The sequence below is a fragment of the Eretmochelys imbricata genome, chromosome 3, assembly GCF_965152235.1.
Source record: "Eretmochelys imbricata isolate rEreImb1 chromosome 3, rEreImb1.hap1, whole genome shotgun sequence".
Classification (NCBI taxonomy): Eukaryota; Metazoa; Chordata; order Testudines; family Cheloniidae; genus Eretmochelys; species Eretmochelys imbricata.
Genome location: NC_135574.1, coordinates 80,578,437 through 80,595,237, shown reverse-complemented (window position 1 = coordinate 80,595,237; position 16,801 = coordinate 80,578,437). Strand labels below are relative to the sequence as shown.

Genomic DNA, 16,801 nt, shown 5'->3' with positions numbered 1-16,801 from the left:
TTTAGAGCTTTGTGCCCGTAGAAGCATATCCTGACTTTTGTCCAGAAAATCCTCAGTTTCTCGTATGCAACACAGGGTCGTTATCTGTTGTTCCAGACCTTCAATCTTCTCTTCCAATATGGAGACCAGCTTGCACTTTGTACAGACAATGTCGCTTCTGTCCTCTGGAAGAAAGACAAACATGGCGCATCCAATGCAGGTCACAACAGCTGAACCCCCCCCTTCCATATCACCTTCCTACTATGAGCTTCCTCAGAGAAGTTGGCAAGATGTAAGCCTCACTGGGCTCACTCCAGGCGAACTCCCAGGCAAACTCCTGCTGTTATAGCAAGATAGATTTATATTGTAAAATGTATAAGTCTCTTGCACTCTCAGACCACTGATATAATAAGAAATACCTCCTACCCCTGCAATATTTAAATTTTCCTTGGAAAGCTTCATGTAGTGACTATCCCCAACTCTTCTTAAAATATGAGGTCTGAGATGACATCACACACCATGGGAGTGAAGTGTGAACATATTTTAAACACATTTTCTTGAGGATGACTAGATGTCAGCTCAAGCTGAACATTGTTAAAACAGATCTCTTCATCTTAACTTCCCCTTTTTGCCCCCTCCCCGCAATACCTCCTTTTTGGGCTACTGTAGATCACACCACCATCCTGCCTGTCGCTCTGGCCCATACTGTGGCATCCTCTCCAATCTCTCTCTAGGTCTTCACGTCCAGGCTATGTCTAAATCTTGCGGATTCATTTTGCGTAACATTTCTAAGATATGGTCTTTCCTATCCATCCACACATCTAAAATGCTCATCCAGGCTGTTATCTTGCTTCTTGATTACTGCAACATTTCTTCAATTGTCACTGTCCTTGACAAGTGCTGTCTTGCCCCACTCATATTCATTCAAATGATGTTGCAAAGATAATTTTCCTAGCCCGTTGCTTTGACCATACTTTCCCTTCTCAGTTGCATCAAACATAATCCACTTGTCACTTTCAAGACCCTTCACAGCTAACCAAAGCCTGCCTATCTTCTTTCATTTTCTACTGAAATGTTCACTCCCATCTATCTGTGATGCCAGCCTCCATTGCCCATTTACAGAATTTTCAAACAAGTATCTTTGTGCTTTCTCCCTGCTGCCCCACCTGCTTGGGAGGCGCTTCCTCTAAACATCTGCAAAACTAACTCATTATCCTTCTAATTCTGCCTTAAAACTCTCCTTTTCCATGAAGCCTGCAAAAAACTTGACAACCGTTAGCTTCTGGCACACGAAGACTGCTGCCTATCATGCTAGCTAATATCGTCGTCTTCTTTCCTTGCACTCCCCTGTTTGTCTCTTGTGTGATACTTAGATTGTAAGCTCTTTGGGACAGGGAATTTTTTTTTCAATTCTGTTCATATAGCACCTAGTGCAATGGGGTTCTGTTCCATGATAGGGCACTCGGGCATTATGGAAATACAAATAATTAATAATAATATTCCAAGTCTAATACTATTGTAATGTAAAGAGCTAACTAGAATTTCCTTTTTCTGATAGTAGTCAAAAAAAGCAATTCACTGTTGGAGTCTTGGCCTGATTCATTATTAACCACCTTAAATACCCTGACTTTTAATAAAGATAAATAGTTGGATAATAATAAAGATGTAGTTGGATTCAGAACAGTGGAATACAACACACTTGGCAATCTTGTGTGCTCTGAGAAATTAGAGAGCAGGAGGAATTCTTAATGCTTTCAGATAACGTATGGATGCTTCTTTGTTCTAGCATTTCATTTCATTCACTGCTAGCTTAGAAATAGTGTTAGCTTTAAAGCTAGGGTGAAATCCAGGACCCATTGAAGTCAAAAGGGGTTTTGCCATTGACTTGAATAGGGCTAGGTTTTTACCATTGAAGTACTGTAAGCACCTCATGACAGTAGGTGATGCCAAAACCTTGTTTTCAGTTGCATTGTTAGGAAGACTTTAAACATGATTTGAGTGGGGCCAAACTGGTTCTACACACAGTACAATGGCAGAGAGGTAAATCACTTACAGGGTTCCTGAACTATGTTAAGACTTTACGAACAAAGTCTTCATGACCTATTGAGGAAATGTTGCGAAAAGTTATGACCCTGTAAGGTGTATTTTTGAGAAATATCACTTTTGTTATTTTTACAGTATAGAACATGTTCAGTGTTTGAGAGAATCTATTTAATTACCAGACCTTTATGTTGCTTGTATGAAAAGAGATATGGAACAATTACTGTAAAATTCATACTTACAAAAGGCTAGTTTACCAAAATCAGTTTCTCTAATGGCCAGGAACCTCAGTTTTTGCAAGACCTTTTATCTGTTGAACTCTCATTAAAATCAACAGGAGTTCTGCACATGGAGGGTTCACTGATTTGGGCTCTAGTTTGAATTTTGAACTGGCAAAAATGTATGGAGTATAAATTTTTCAAGCTGAGATGGCAACTTGAAAGAGTAACATTGTAAGAGAAAGATGCATAATTAAGAACTTTATCTTGTTTGTTAGCTCTCACTAATCAGAGCAGAGGAATTAGTATTTGAAAATTATGTAGAAGATATTCATCAGTCATTCTGTTTTCCTAACAAATGATATCTTGAACAATGGCATAACTCACAGCAGGAAGCCAGATTCATAACATGTTATGGTGGTGGTTTTCTTTTAAAACTGAAAATCTTGGTGGATGGCATTTAGGGAGCTCCAGGCAAATAGTGCTTGCTTACTCATGTTTTGTTTGTCTACAGGCGTCAGCCCTAGAAATGAATGTTTATCATCAATGCTTATCATCAGGGTGCATTTGATTTTAATCACTAGTCAGGAAGCCTCCATTTAATCATGGATTTCTACATAGAAGTGCATTCTTATTGGTTGTTATAACCTTAATACATATTCTTCACAACTCAGAGATAGATGTAGGTTTCATTTTTAGAAGGTACACACTATACATTTTTTAAGTGATTTATTTTGAAAACCTTTCAGATTAGTTTTACAGCTATATCAGAAAATGAATGAATGATTGTTTGGTTATTTCATTTACCAAAGGTAATTGAAGCAGATAGTTCACCTGCCAATGACTTCATAAATATCTCCAATTCAACAGGTTAATCATTAATATTTGGAGGATTTTCTTGCCATGCTGTATTAGGAGAAGATCATCAGACAGACATTTAAATTGTTTGTTTTATTTAACTAAATCAACAACACTATGTATTCTGGATTTTTTTTTCTTCAACAGCAAACATAATATTTTAACAAAACAAGCACATGAATTTTTGAATTTAGTTAAACATTCAAGTTTTTTAAAATCAGGTTTGATTTTGTTAATTTTTTTTTTTACTAAAATAGTTAAATGAAATATTAAAAAAAAAACCAAACAACAAATTAAATCGACTATGTCAGCCAGGTCAACATGAGAAACGTAAAATATTGGCTTCTGCTGCTAACTCAGGCATCTTCACCTTCATTTTCCTGTTTGTTCATAATCTGGAAAAGAAAAACAAGCTTTCCTGCTTTTTCAGCTCCAAATGATTTCTCAATTTGGAATGGATTGGTCCAAAGGAAGAAAATATTCTTTCTACTCTGGTAGAAGAAGCTACTGCTGTTAAAAGTGAGATTATCACTTCAACAGTCTCTGAATCCAAGTGCTTAGGTGACTTCCACCTAAGTGACTTCACTGGTGTGACTTTCTTTAAAACGTCATCAGCAAACATCTATTTCTTGAATGGTTCACCCTTAGCTCTGAAGTTTATTATAGTTGTCATTATGAAGGGATGATTGCTGGATGTCCATGTCATAGCCAACTCCTCTTCTTCAGCAGTTAAGGTTTGACCCTGCTACTGAGAATTGACAATATTTGCAAGAAAATGAGCTGCAGATAGTGCTTGTCCCATTCATTTATTTTTTTTTTTTTAATGCTTGTCATTTAACTCTGTCATTGCATGTTTCTCTTTTTAAGATCTCACTCGGTTCCTTCCAAATTTCAACAGCATCAGCAATAAAACAGCTATTTCCCTGCATTTTGTTCAAGGCTACAGAAATAGTCTTCAGGATACTCAGCATGTGTTCAACATTTCTCTTAAGCCCAATGTTAAGAATTTTTTCACAATTTTGTTCACAAACTGTCATCAGATTAGGCCAGTTCTTGATATAGTGCTCAAAACAGTCCACTGCTGAGTTCCGTCGCATGGCTTGTGGGAGAGTTAGGTTGGTTCCTCACACTTTTTTCAGAGCAGCTGCTGCAAAGTGGTTGTTATGGAAGTATTTTGCAATTTCAACAACATTAGCCTTTATTTCTGAAACACTGAAATCTTTGATTAGGAGGTGCATCAAATGAGCACCGCAACCATATGTTGTTAGTTTGGGACTCTCTTCTAAATCCATTTCTTCTCATCTTGGATACATTTGCAGTATTGTCTGTGACCAAACTGCGTACTAGACATTTGAAATTTTTCCTGCAGTTTGTGATAGCTTTTAATGCTACTTCTTGTAGGTACTCCGCTGTGTGTGCATTTCCTGATGTATCAGTTGTTTCTGTAAGGAAGATGTTCCCTTCTTTTATTGTCACACAAGCAAATACAACAGGATCATTGCGGACATTGGTCCACCCATCAAGACTCAGGTTAACAATTTTACCCTCTAGACCTTTTGCACACCACTCAATTTCTCTTTCATACACTTTATCCAGCAATTTGCCTGAGACATTTGCTCTCTTGGGTGGACTGTATCCTGGTCTTAATGACTGAACCATGTTAATGAAGCGTGGGTTCTCAATCATACGGAGAGTTTTTGTTGCATAAACAAACCGGGCAATTTTTTCATCAATTGCCTCTTTTTTGTAATCTTACCTATGGTTGTTTTTGGATGATGGAGATTTTTTTTTTTTCTTTTTGCTACAGGTGGTATACTGTGGCTATGTGACATACATGGTGTGACTGAAATGCTATCCTTGGCAGATAGCTCTGAAACTATAGAAAATAATAGTGATCTTGAAGGTGGATAGTCTTCAGAATCCTGTATGTTGAGGATGGATTCTCCTAAACAAAATAAGCCAATGCAGTTATTTAATTATTATTACCATACTGCTCATTTAGCATTACTCATTGCATTCACTGACACTCAGTACTACTTTAAAGGTGAAATTGTAAAAGGAAGAGCTGTCTATTTCAGCTATTTATTTTTTTATCACAACTGCATCTGAAATGATAGTACCATTGAGTAACAACTATATTTTTTGCTCAAACATGAGAATTCAAGAATAGTTCAGAAGGAAGACAGGCAGTCCTTAAAGTATGAAATAAAAAAGTTTACCAACCTGAAGATCCTGCATGTTCAGACATGTTCCTTTCATCCTCTTCAACGCAGCTTCCTCCTGAGAAGGAACACTTCTCATGATGTTGTTTCATTGAGGCAACCAGGCCTTGTATTTCTTTGTTACACTGTTTGCATTTTGCACGCATGCCTGTCTTACCCACAGGTAGAGGAGCTTCATTAAAATATTATGGCCTACTGCCATTATAGGTTTTCCCTTCTAGTGAGAGAATAGTATGGTAGACCTCAAATCAATGAGGGCTACCCTCAGAAAGACCTCAAGGCTTATGGAATATGTTGCTCAAACAGTTTCACTTTTGTTTCTACTGCCTGTCCCTCCCTTCTCACATTTATCTCCAGACTACTTCTCCTTGTCCAAATCTGTTCTGCCACTAGCAATCTTCTATTCATTGAACTTTTTGTAACTTTGCACTTTTAGAGAGAGGTAAGGGATTGACTCTGTGTATACAAATTTGCAGAGGGACAATAGGGTTGAGGTCTGTTATTTCTCACCTCTCTATGTATATTTATTTATTTTAAAACATGTTTGCTGTTAACAAGCATATTATCTCTGGAGACCGAAATCCACAGTTTGAGAACTGCAAAACTAAGCATCTCTGATAGTATCTTCTAGACTGAGCACTGTGTCCCATTGGGTAGATAGAAAGATGAACCTAAATCTTGAAGCCCCTGGAACCCCAGAAGATTGGGTCCCTAATCCATGAACTACTGGAACTCATTTACAAAACTTTTCTTAAACATTACATGAATATATTGTTTCATACTATAGAATTTAGAATTTATAATTCCTACTCCATAATGAGATATGTTTTGAGCTATAATGTACCTTAATTAAAACTATCTTTAGATAGGTTTTTTTCCTCAAAAAGCATTTTATCAAAAAATCTGATTTTAAATAAAAAATCCAATTTTTTTTAAATCATTGATTTTTATCCACCCTGTTATCATTTTTGTCTCAAATAGCGTAATGACAGCTGTATGAAGCAGTTGTATGTTTTAGTTAAAATGCTTCTTGTAACTAAATAAAATTAACTATTACACTTAATAAAACATTGCTTACCTTGATCCATAGTACCTAAGACTGAAACTTGTGAAATGCATCACTTCTGAACATAATCACTGTACTCTAAAATAGGGTGCTGTATTATCTATATCAAAAGAATGAAGTGTGTGTGTGTGTGTATGTGTGTATGTGTATATATAAAAAATCTGGTAAAAATATTTTTGTATCTTTTAACTTCCTGCTTTATTTTTGACAGGATGTGTACTTTTCATCATCTGGGCCATTCTGTACCGCTGTGCTTTGGATATAATGATCTGGAATTCGGTGTTCTTGGTTGTCAACTTCCTGCATTTTATATATCTACTGTACAAGAGAAGACCGGTATGTAAAGAGTATCATTACTACAGAGTCTGGTAGGGTACAAGGAATGGACCAAGTCCTATGGCTGTGCTTGGGCAAGCCTCATATTGAATTCTGTTGGAGTTTTGCCTGAGTGGGTTAGTTATCAACCCCAGGAGGTACCAGCTAACATTAGTGTGATTTTATCCTGATAGTTTGTGCATCACTGTCTGATGTAGTACTTCCATTTTAAACCTTTTTTGGGGGGGGTCAGGCATCCTTTTATTTATCTAAAGGACAAGGACATACATTTCAAAAGTGACTAGTGACTTTTGGATGCACAACTGGAGCATTTCAAAGGGGCCAGATTTTTCAGAGGATAGGTGCTCAAAACTTCTGAAAATCAGGTCCGCATATCTCAAGGTGGACATCCATAACTAATTATTCCTGGAAAATTAGGCCATGACCTCTTTAGGGATAAAACTTCTCTTGCTTAATTTAAACCCAGAAGTATCCGGTGTACTGGTGCGGACAAGGTTGAGAGTACATTTTGGCTCTTCATAAACCTGGAAATAAATGTAGGTGTTCATATACAAACAACTTTAATATTGTTCTTGCAGTCCATTCATACAAAAATACCCTTTGGGCCATGTGTCCTCTCTTGCCCTGTCCTGCAGAGGGAAGGAAATCCACAAAGAAAACCCTGGTCGGACCCTGCAGATGGGGAAAGTGATAAGTGAAATACTATTCCCTTCTCTATCAGATATCTGGGATGCCCAGGAATGAGCATGAGAAAGTGGGCAGGGTGATGGAAGATCCACATTCAGTGACATGATTCCTGCCTTTAACCAGTTTGGGGCATGGGGATATTTGCAGGTCAAATCAGCGAAGCTAAAGCTGCCTAAACTCTGGCTGTGCACCCTCTGACTCCCCTCCATAGAATCAAAGGGAACAGCTAGGGGAGTGAGCCAATAATCTGGAAGGGTCTTCAGAGTAGTGTAAAGCTGGAGTCAATCAACAGACTTGAGCACAGTCACTGAGGTTGGAAGCCAGGATCCTTGGGAATCCCCATTCCTTTATCCATCCTGCCACCTGATATCTTCCCATTCTCTGAGTACACAAATTCAATGGATGGGTGGGGATAAGGGTTAGAATGTGCCTATTCCATGGCTCCAGTGGACCACAGGAGTGTTTCCATTAATTTGTTCCCCTTATGTATTCTTTTTGTGTATGACCATTTATTTTTAAATTTTAGCACATAGCTAGTCCTTACTGCAGCCTCTTGCCTCTTTTCAGAAATCTTTAGGCTTAGAAAGAAAAAGGGAAAATTTTATTTTTTGCTCACTTAGATTTTGTACAATATGAAGTCCAATCTTAAGAGAAATTTGCTATGTGAAGGTTACAGGAATATATATACTTGGGGCCAAATTCTGAAGTGTTTAGCAGAACAACTCTGTGCATTACTCAGTTAAGTACTGCAGAATATGGCCTTTAGCTTTGTTCAGCCAGTACCTGAAATCAGACCTACTCCTTCCAAAATGTATCTTAGATCAGTGCTGGAAGAAAAAATTCCAGCTGGAACTGAATTCTTATACCAAATCAAATCCCCTGGCTGCCCTCTCACATACTCTCCTCCTTTCCTGGCAGGGCAAAGTAAAGCTTTATCTAGTTTTTGTCTAAAGCATCATCAGTCACTATTTTAAAACTAGATAGATTGCTCTACTGCTAACTGTCCATTTAGCTACATACAGTATATTGAGCCTATCCAAGATGAGCCTAAATTGCCCATTGCCTTTTAAAATCTCTTCAATTTAAAAGGGATAAGCACATTTGTTTCTTACTTCTCTGTCTGAGATGCTTACACAATTATTTTAGAAAACATTTTCTTGGTCTTCAGAATACGATATGATGATGAAACTGCACCTTTGCCTATAAACTCAGATATTCTGTCTCTGTTATGCCCCACCCATTACTGTATCTAAGCACCTACTGTACACAAATTTTCATATGTATTATGTTATAGGCTCCCAACATGGATGTCATAACCTCCAGAGGGGTCACTAATGTGTCATGACCATCTTACCCTTCTTCTGTTAGATTAGAGAGGGTGTTGGGGGAGGACGGTAGATCCTGGTATTGAAAACACAGAGAACCACTGTATTCTATGATAAAGTAACAAAAGACCTTCTTGCAACAGATGTATGCAAAGGGCCAAGATTAAAATAGCAGTAAGAATTTTAACTCTGACTTAAGTGACTAAAATCTGAGACTTAATGCAATACTAACATACTTTTTTTTGACTGGTTTCAGAATAACAGCCGTGTTAGTCTGTATTCGCAAAAAGAAAAGGAGTACTTGTGGCACCGTAGAGACTAACCAATTTATTTGAGCATGAGCTTTCGTGAGCTACAGCTCACTTCATCGGAAGCTCATGCTCAAATAAATTGGTTAATCTCTACGGTGCCACAAGTACTCCTTTTCTTTTTTTTGTGTGCCACAGTAATAATTTGATTGTATAAAAGTGCCAGAGTCCACTAGGGACTTCACTTTTGCTATTGATCTTGCAGGAAAGGCACTCAAATACTACAGTGATGGGCAGTAGTATAAAACACTGAGAGATATTGTTTATGTAGGTCCAAATAGAGAATATTTGAGTTTGAAACTCAATTTATAAACTACTAGTCAATTAAAGTGTTAGATAATCCTTTCAACAGGTGGGGTGAGGGGACTTCTTGCCCATCTTATAACGTTGCTAAATTCCTCTTCTGGGTTTAGTTGGCTACTTATGCCCATACTGGGAAAAGTGCAGTTGGCTATTTTTATATGCACTGTCCCTTGAGCGCGTTATGGTTGACAACTGCCTTTCAATGGTGTCTGAAAAGAAAATGATGTTTGTTTTTCAATTTTCATCTTCAGATTGCATGTGCCAGTAAAGCAATGCAGCCGGGACTTCTAAGAGCAGGCCATATTTGATTTTAATAGTAGCTAGTCCTTTGGATGGAATTGAGTGTTCGGGAGAGATGCAACACTACGTAAGAACCTCCATTCAGCCCTAGTCTTAAGTTGCATTTTTAAATGGTGACAAGCATTCGTGTCCAGATTTCTTCATACCCCAATGGGACACCTCTCACGCATTGGCAAGAATATCAGTTTTGATTTTGTCATCTTGTCTTTCTACTCTTCTATCTGTCTATGTCCCTTTGATAGCACCCATCTCCGGCGTGTGACCACTCACACTTGCTCTTTTAGAGGTAAAATACATACAAGCAAATACTGACCATGAAATTGCTCATTTCACCTCTGTTGCTAGGTGTGTGTGTCTGTATGAGAGAGACAATGCTGTATCCACCCTTGGTCTAGGGGGAAAGGCAATTCATCATAAAATCCAAATAGCTAAATAAGTGCACAGTAATGGAAGACGCTGTCTCTGTTTTTTGAGCCAAAGAGAGTTTTACCGTGAAGTGTTAATAAATGAATAAGGACTACTGATCACTAATATTTGTGACTGTTTGACCGTGTGGTTGGTTGGTTTGAAAAGTGTGAATTGGGAGTGCTTTGTTCCAGGTGGGCCTTGAATGGTTGATTGGAGGAAAGGCTTTGGGCCAGGGCAACTGCTTCGAGCCAGCAGCCTTATAAAAAAGCAGCCAGTTGTGAACAAAATGAGCGGTGAACAGAGGATAGGCAAACAGAGGGAGTTCGCCTTGGGGGAGTTCTCACAGAGTTTTTTGCCTTTCAGGCTTCTGTGAGCAGTAAATAAAACATCTGAAGAGGCTCTTGAAAGGAAGACAATGTGGATCGTGAACGATCCGCTGTTGTGACCCGCACAGGATATACCATCTTGGCCTTTCTCCCAGAGGATAGACGTGACTTAGTCTGTATCAAGTGCAAACTAGTCTTCATATTGGAAGAGAAGGTTAAAGGACTAGCAACTCAGGGTTGATACTTGGGTAGCATCAGAGAAAATGAAGACTTTCTGGATAGATGACAGCGTTTAGTACTGCAGGCACAGCATGCTGAAGACTCAGAGGACAGTGCAGAATGGGGAAGAAAATTGGCAGCATGTGACCTCCAGAAGAAGAAAGAGGAGAACTCCTGTACCCCCAATGCAGATAGAGGTAAGAAACCATTTTCAGGCTCTCTGCACAGATACGATGGCAGAGAATGATTTGGAAGAGTTACCTGAGGGAAGGGATCAGAGGGAGACACCATCGACCGGAAGGCATGGGAAGCATTGTCTTAGGGATGGGGGTTCCACATCCACCACTCCCAAGAGGCGGAGATGGGGTGGTGGTTGTCGGGGGCTCTCCCCTAAGGGGGAATGGAGTCATCCGTCTACCATCTAGACCAGGAAACTCAGCGTGCTGCTTGCCTGGAGCTAGAATTCAGGATGTGACGGTGTGTCTGCTGAGACTGATCAAGCCCTTGGACTGCTATCCCTTCCTACGTCTCCATGTGGACACCAGTGATACTGCCAAGAATGACCTTGAGTTGGTGACTGTGACTACGTGGCTCTGGGAGGAAGGATAAAGGAGTTTGAGGCGCAAGTCATGTTCTCATCCTTCCTCCCTGTTGAAGGAAAAGGGCCGGGTAGGGACCATCGAATTGTGAAGATAAATGCATGGTTGCTCAAGTGGTGTCCAAGAGTGGGCTTTGGATTCTTCAACCATGGGATGTTTCAGGAAAAAGGATTGCTAGGAAGAGAGGAAAGAGCGTCTTCTCAAGCAGGCTTGCTAACCTAATGAGGAGGGCTTTAAATTAGGTTTGCTGTGGGATGGTGACCTAAGCCCTGAGGTAAGTGGGATACCGGGAGGAAACACAAGGAGGAGGGTGCAACAGGGGAGGCCTCCTGATCCCTACTGAGAAAGTAGGGTAATTGACTAGTTATCTTAAGTGCCCGTACATGAATTCAAGAAGCCTGGGAAACAAACAGGAATCATTGGAAGTCCTGGCACAGTCAAGGAACTATGATGTGATTGGAATAACAGAGACTTGATGGGGTAACTCGCATGACTGGAGCACTGTCATGGATAGGTATAAACTGTTCAGGAAGGACTGGCAGGGAAGAAAAGGTGGAGGAGTGGCACTGTATGTAAGAGAGCAGTATGATTGCTCAGAGCTCCAGTATGAAACTGGAGAAAAACCTGTTTGAGTCTTTGGGTTAAGTTTAGAGGCGAGAGCAACAAGGGTGATGTCGTGGTGGGCATCTGCTATAGACCACCAGACCAGAAGGATGAGGTAGATGAGGCTTTCTTCAGACAGTTACAGAAGTTTCCAGATCACAGGCCCTGGTTCTCATGGGGGACTTCAATCACCCTGACATCTGCTGGGAGGGCAATACAGCAGTGCACAGAAAATCCAGGAAGTTTTTGGAGAGTGTTGGGGACGACTTCCTGGTGCAAATGCTGGAGGAACCAACTAGGGGCCGTGCTCCTCTGGACCTGCTGCTCACAAACAGGGAAGAATTGGTAGGGGAAGTAGAAGTGGGTGGCAACCTGGGCAGCAGTGACAGTGAGATGGTTGAGTTCACGATCCTGACAAAAGGAAGAAAGGAGAGCAGCAGACTAAAGACCCTGGACTTCAGAAAAGCAGACTTTGACTCCCTCGGGGGACTGATGGGCAGGATCCCTTGGGAGGCTAATATGAGGGGGAAAGGAGTCCAGGAAAGCTGGCTGTATTTTATAGATGCCTTATTGAGGGCACAGGAACAAGCCATCCAGATGTGCAGAAAGAATGGCAAATATGGGAGGGGACCAGGTTGGCTTAACCGAGAGATCTTCAGAGAGCTTAAACACAAAGGAATCTTACAAGAAGTGGAAACTTGGACAGATGACTCGGGAGGAGAAAATATTGCTTGAGCATTCAGGGATGTAATCAGGAAGGCCAAAGCACAATTGGAGTTAGAGCTAGCAAGGGATGTGAAGGGTTTCTACAGGTATGTTAGCAACAAGAAGGTCAGGGAAAGTGTGGGACCCTTACTGAATGGGGGAGGCAACCTAGTGACAGGTGATGTGGAAAAAGCTGAAGTACTGAATGCTTCTTTTTTCCCCTTGGTCTTCACAGACAAGGTCAGCTCCCACACTGCTGCAGTGGGCAGCACAATACAGGAAGGAGGTGAGCGGCCCTCAGTGATGAAAGAACAGATTAAGGACTGTTTAGAAAAGTTGGATATGCACGAGTCCATGGGTCCAGATCTAATGCATTCAAGGATGCTGAGAGAATTGGCTGATGTGATTGCAGATCCATTGGCCATTATCCTTGGAAAATTTGTGGCAATCGGGGGAGGTCCCAGACAATTGGAAAAAGGCAAATATAGTGCCCACCCTTAAAAAAGGGAAGAAGGAGAATCCAGGGAACTACAGATCAATCCGCCTCACCTCAGTCCCTGGAAAAATCATGGAGCAGGTCCTCGAGGAATCCATTTTTGAAGCACTTGGAGGAGAGGAAGGTGATCAGGAACAGTCAACATGGATTCACCAAGGGCAAGTTATGCCTGACGAACCCGATTGCCTTCTATGATAACTGGCTCTGTGGCTATTAGGAAAGTGGTGGGTGTGATATATCTTGACTTTAGCAAAGCTTTTGGTACGGTCTCCCACAGTGTTCTTGCCAGCAAGTTTTAAAAAGTATGGATTGGATGAATGGACTATAAGGTGGAGAGAAGGCTGGCTAGATTGTCAGGTTCAATGGGTAGTGATCAATGGTTCGATGTCTAGTTGGCAGCCGGTATCAAGTGGAGTGCCCCGGGGTCGCTCCTGGGGCCAGTTTTGTTCAACATCTTCGTTAATGGTCTGTATGATGGGATGGATTGCACCCTCAGCAAGTTCGCAGATGACACTAAACTGAGCGGAGAGGTAGATCTGCTGGAGGGTAGGGAAAGGTCCAGAGTGACCTAGACAAATTGGAGGATTGGGCAAAAAGAAATCTGAGGACAAGGACAAGTGCAGAATCCTGCACATAGTGCATGGGATCCTTCCATCCTGCGACAGGCTCGGGACCGACTGGCTAAGCAGCAGTTCTGCAGAAAAGGACCTGGGGATTACAGTGGACGAGAAGCTGGATATGAGTCAATAGTGTGCCCTTGTAGCCAAGAAGCCTAACGGCATATTGGGCTGCATTTAAAAGGAGCATTACCAGCAGATTGAGGGAAGTGATTATTCCCCTGTCTTCGGCACTGGTGAGGCCACATCTGGAGAACTGTGTCCTGTTTGGGGCCCCCCACTACAGAAAGGAATGTGTACAAATTGGAGAGAGTCCAGTGGAGGCAACTAAAATGATTAGGGGGGCTGGGGCATGTGGTTTATGAAGAGAGGCTGAGGGAACTGGGCTTATTTAGTCTGCTATCAAATCCCCCCTCACTCTTCTCTTTTGTAGTCTTCAACTACCTGAAGGGGGGGTTCCAAAGAGGATGGATCTAGACTGTTCTCAGTGGTGGCAGATGACAGAACGAGAAGCAATGGTCTCAAGTTGCAGTGAGGGAGGTCTAGGTTGGATATTAGAAAAAACTATTTCATTAGGGTGGTGATGAAGCACTGGAATGGGGTACCTAGGGAGGTAGTGGAATCTCCATCCTAGAGGTTTTTAAGGCCTGGCTTGACAAAGCCCTGGCTGGGATGATTTAGTTGATTTAGCAAGTAAAAAGAGGCAATGGCACAATGAGGAATTGGACCCTAAGGGTCCAATTTTTCAGAAGTTCTCTGCACCCATAACTGCAGTTGTAAGCAGTGTGGATGCTCAGCGCCTCTGAAAATCAGGCTCTGAATATCTTGCAACATAAACCCATCCATCATGTGAATTTTAAAAATATTGTAAAATTAAAAGGAAACAAGAAAACATATGCCAGACAATATATGTATCTTCTTCATTATACCTTCTGAGCAATAACTCTTCTTGTAGATGCAACATCAGCTACTTACTCCACTCTTTGTAATTGCTGTGAATGTAACTTTGCTTTTACTATGAACTTGAAAATTGGTGGTTTTAAACATAACCACAGAAGGTAGCAAAGAAGATGTTGAAAAATAATTTTTGAATGAGATTTTCTATCTGCAAGTATTGGCCACCACCCAGAATCATTTTTATTTACTTGGCCTCACACATCACATAATCCAGAAAGAATGGAAAAACAATTAAAATTCAAGCCTTATTGCAGAATGAATAATTGATAGATATTTTCAGTTAAATATTTATTTCATTAAATGTAGTCTTTGGAAAAACAGTGGGTTCTTTTCTGACCAAAATATGACTTCTTTGGCTTTAGCTTATTGAGGCTTTACCTACATGGTTCTTTTAAGAACCTCCCCCTAACTCAGAAGCTAAAAGATTCTAATCAGTGCCTCTGCAGCACTCTGGCTCGAGGCTTTGGCAGTACTCCAGAACTCTTCATCTATCACAGAGCAAAACTGATACCTACCCATATGGCTCATTTGGAAAATGGCTCACGATGACGGCTGCCGAAGCGATCAACTGTGCTTACTTAGGTTAGGGTGAACACTGCTTTGAGAGGGAGGGCTCTCAAAGGAGAATAATACCTCCCACCTGATCACTCGTTTTAAAAGCGGCACTTCAGTTATGCCTGCTTTCCACTTAGATATATTTACATATTAGATCATGAAAGCTCTAAACTTTGTTTTGTTTTCCTTAGTCAGTTTTGCCCTCACAAATGCTTGTGTAATTCCCAACTCTGTCCACGGGGGCTGCACATACACATCTAAGAATAAAATTTGACCTGTCTGTGAACTGGTAAGATCACATGCAGGGAGATACACAGCATTAAGTTAGAATTGCTGACACAAAGGAGGGACTGACTGGAGAAGAGATGTCAATTGCAATCAGTCCATCTAACCTCACAGTTGCACGGAACCTATATGCAGATATTAACAACCTTAGGGGATTCTGTGATTGATCTATTATGATCCCTAGCACACTTCTCCCTACCATGTATGTTTAAATTGAAACTTTGCTTTGCCTGGGCATAGGCCCTTTTTAGTTGTTAAGAACTATGATGTGCAGCGCGGCCTGGGGAATTGAAAAGTTCAGTCTCCTACAAACATAGTTACTGTAGCTTGAGTGCTAACAACCTTATTGTTAATCTTGCCTGAGCGTTTCCATTCCAACGCCCCTCTTTCAGGTATTTAAAGGCTATATCATAATGTATATGCATAAGGAGGACAGATTAAAGGTGCACAGGCAATGTTAATCCGGCCTTTCTTAGCTTTTCAGGGATTGACTTTGCATCCTTAATAATGTTTTTTTAATGTAATTTTTGTGTGTAATTTTCTAGATATTTAAAAAAGCAAACTCAAAAATGGAAGTTCTTTCACGTGGCATTATATTGACACCCACAGGGATCATTAGCAGGCTGGAATGTTTTAGATCCACTGCACAGACCTCTGCCTCTTGAGCTAACAGAATAACTGATAGCAGTACTAGGTTGTTGTTCTCTATGTGGACTAGCTGTAGAGGGGGATGGGACACTTTGCCAGTGGGTTTCAAAGATATTTGCTGGCAGCAAAGACATAGTAAGACTCGGGGATCATGGATTCCTTTGCAGACTCTGGAGGAATGTGTGCTGCAGTGGGCACTGACACTTCTGCTCATTTCCCCCCTAGCTTGACCCCTTCTGTCCCATCCTCCATGAATCCTCCTGCCCTTGTCTCTGCTCCAGTCCTCTGTATCCCAGTTTCATTCTCCTCATCTAGTCAGTGCCAGTCTCCACTTCTGAGAGGCTTCTGGTCCCAGCCCCAGGATCCGCCTTTTCCCACTCCCAGTCTCCCTCCCCAGTTTGTCTCTGTGTTCCTCCAGTACTCCCCTGCCCATGTTTCCCAGGCCTCCATAGGAGCCAGTGCTCCCAGTCCCAATCTCCCTCCCCAGGCTTCTCATCCATTCTCAGTGTCCTCGCCTCCTCTGGCTCCTTGTCCCAGTTGCTCTGCCCAGCCAGTCACACCCTGTCTTCTTGTCAGATCTTTCTCACCAGCATCTTTATCCCTTCCCATCCCTACGGGTTCTCAGACTCCTTGCCCAGCCAGTCCCAGTCTCCACCCTCGAGCTCTGTGTCCCAATCTACTCCCTGGCCCTCACTCTCAATGCCCTATGTCTGGCTTTTGTCCCCTCTGCATTAGAATCAG

General features: G+C 41.2%; 1 protein-coding gene across 2 annotated transcripts in view; it reads left to right on the top strand.

The window, feature by feature from the left end:
* The window catches only part of POPDC1 (popeye domain cAMP effector 1), a 57,745-nt gene that overhangs the window by 15,376 nt on the left and 25,568 nt on the right, over window positions 1–16,801 (top strand). For both annotated transcript variants that reach the window (XM_077812872.1, XM_077812873.1), the window contains exon 4: window positions 6,595–6,719. In XM_077812872.1, coding sequence (XP_077668998.1) covers window positions 6,595–6,719 — 125 coding nt within the window. The remainder of the gene's footprint in view (window positions 1–6,594; window positions 6,720–16,801) is intronic.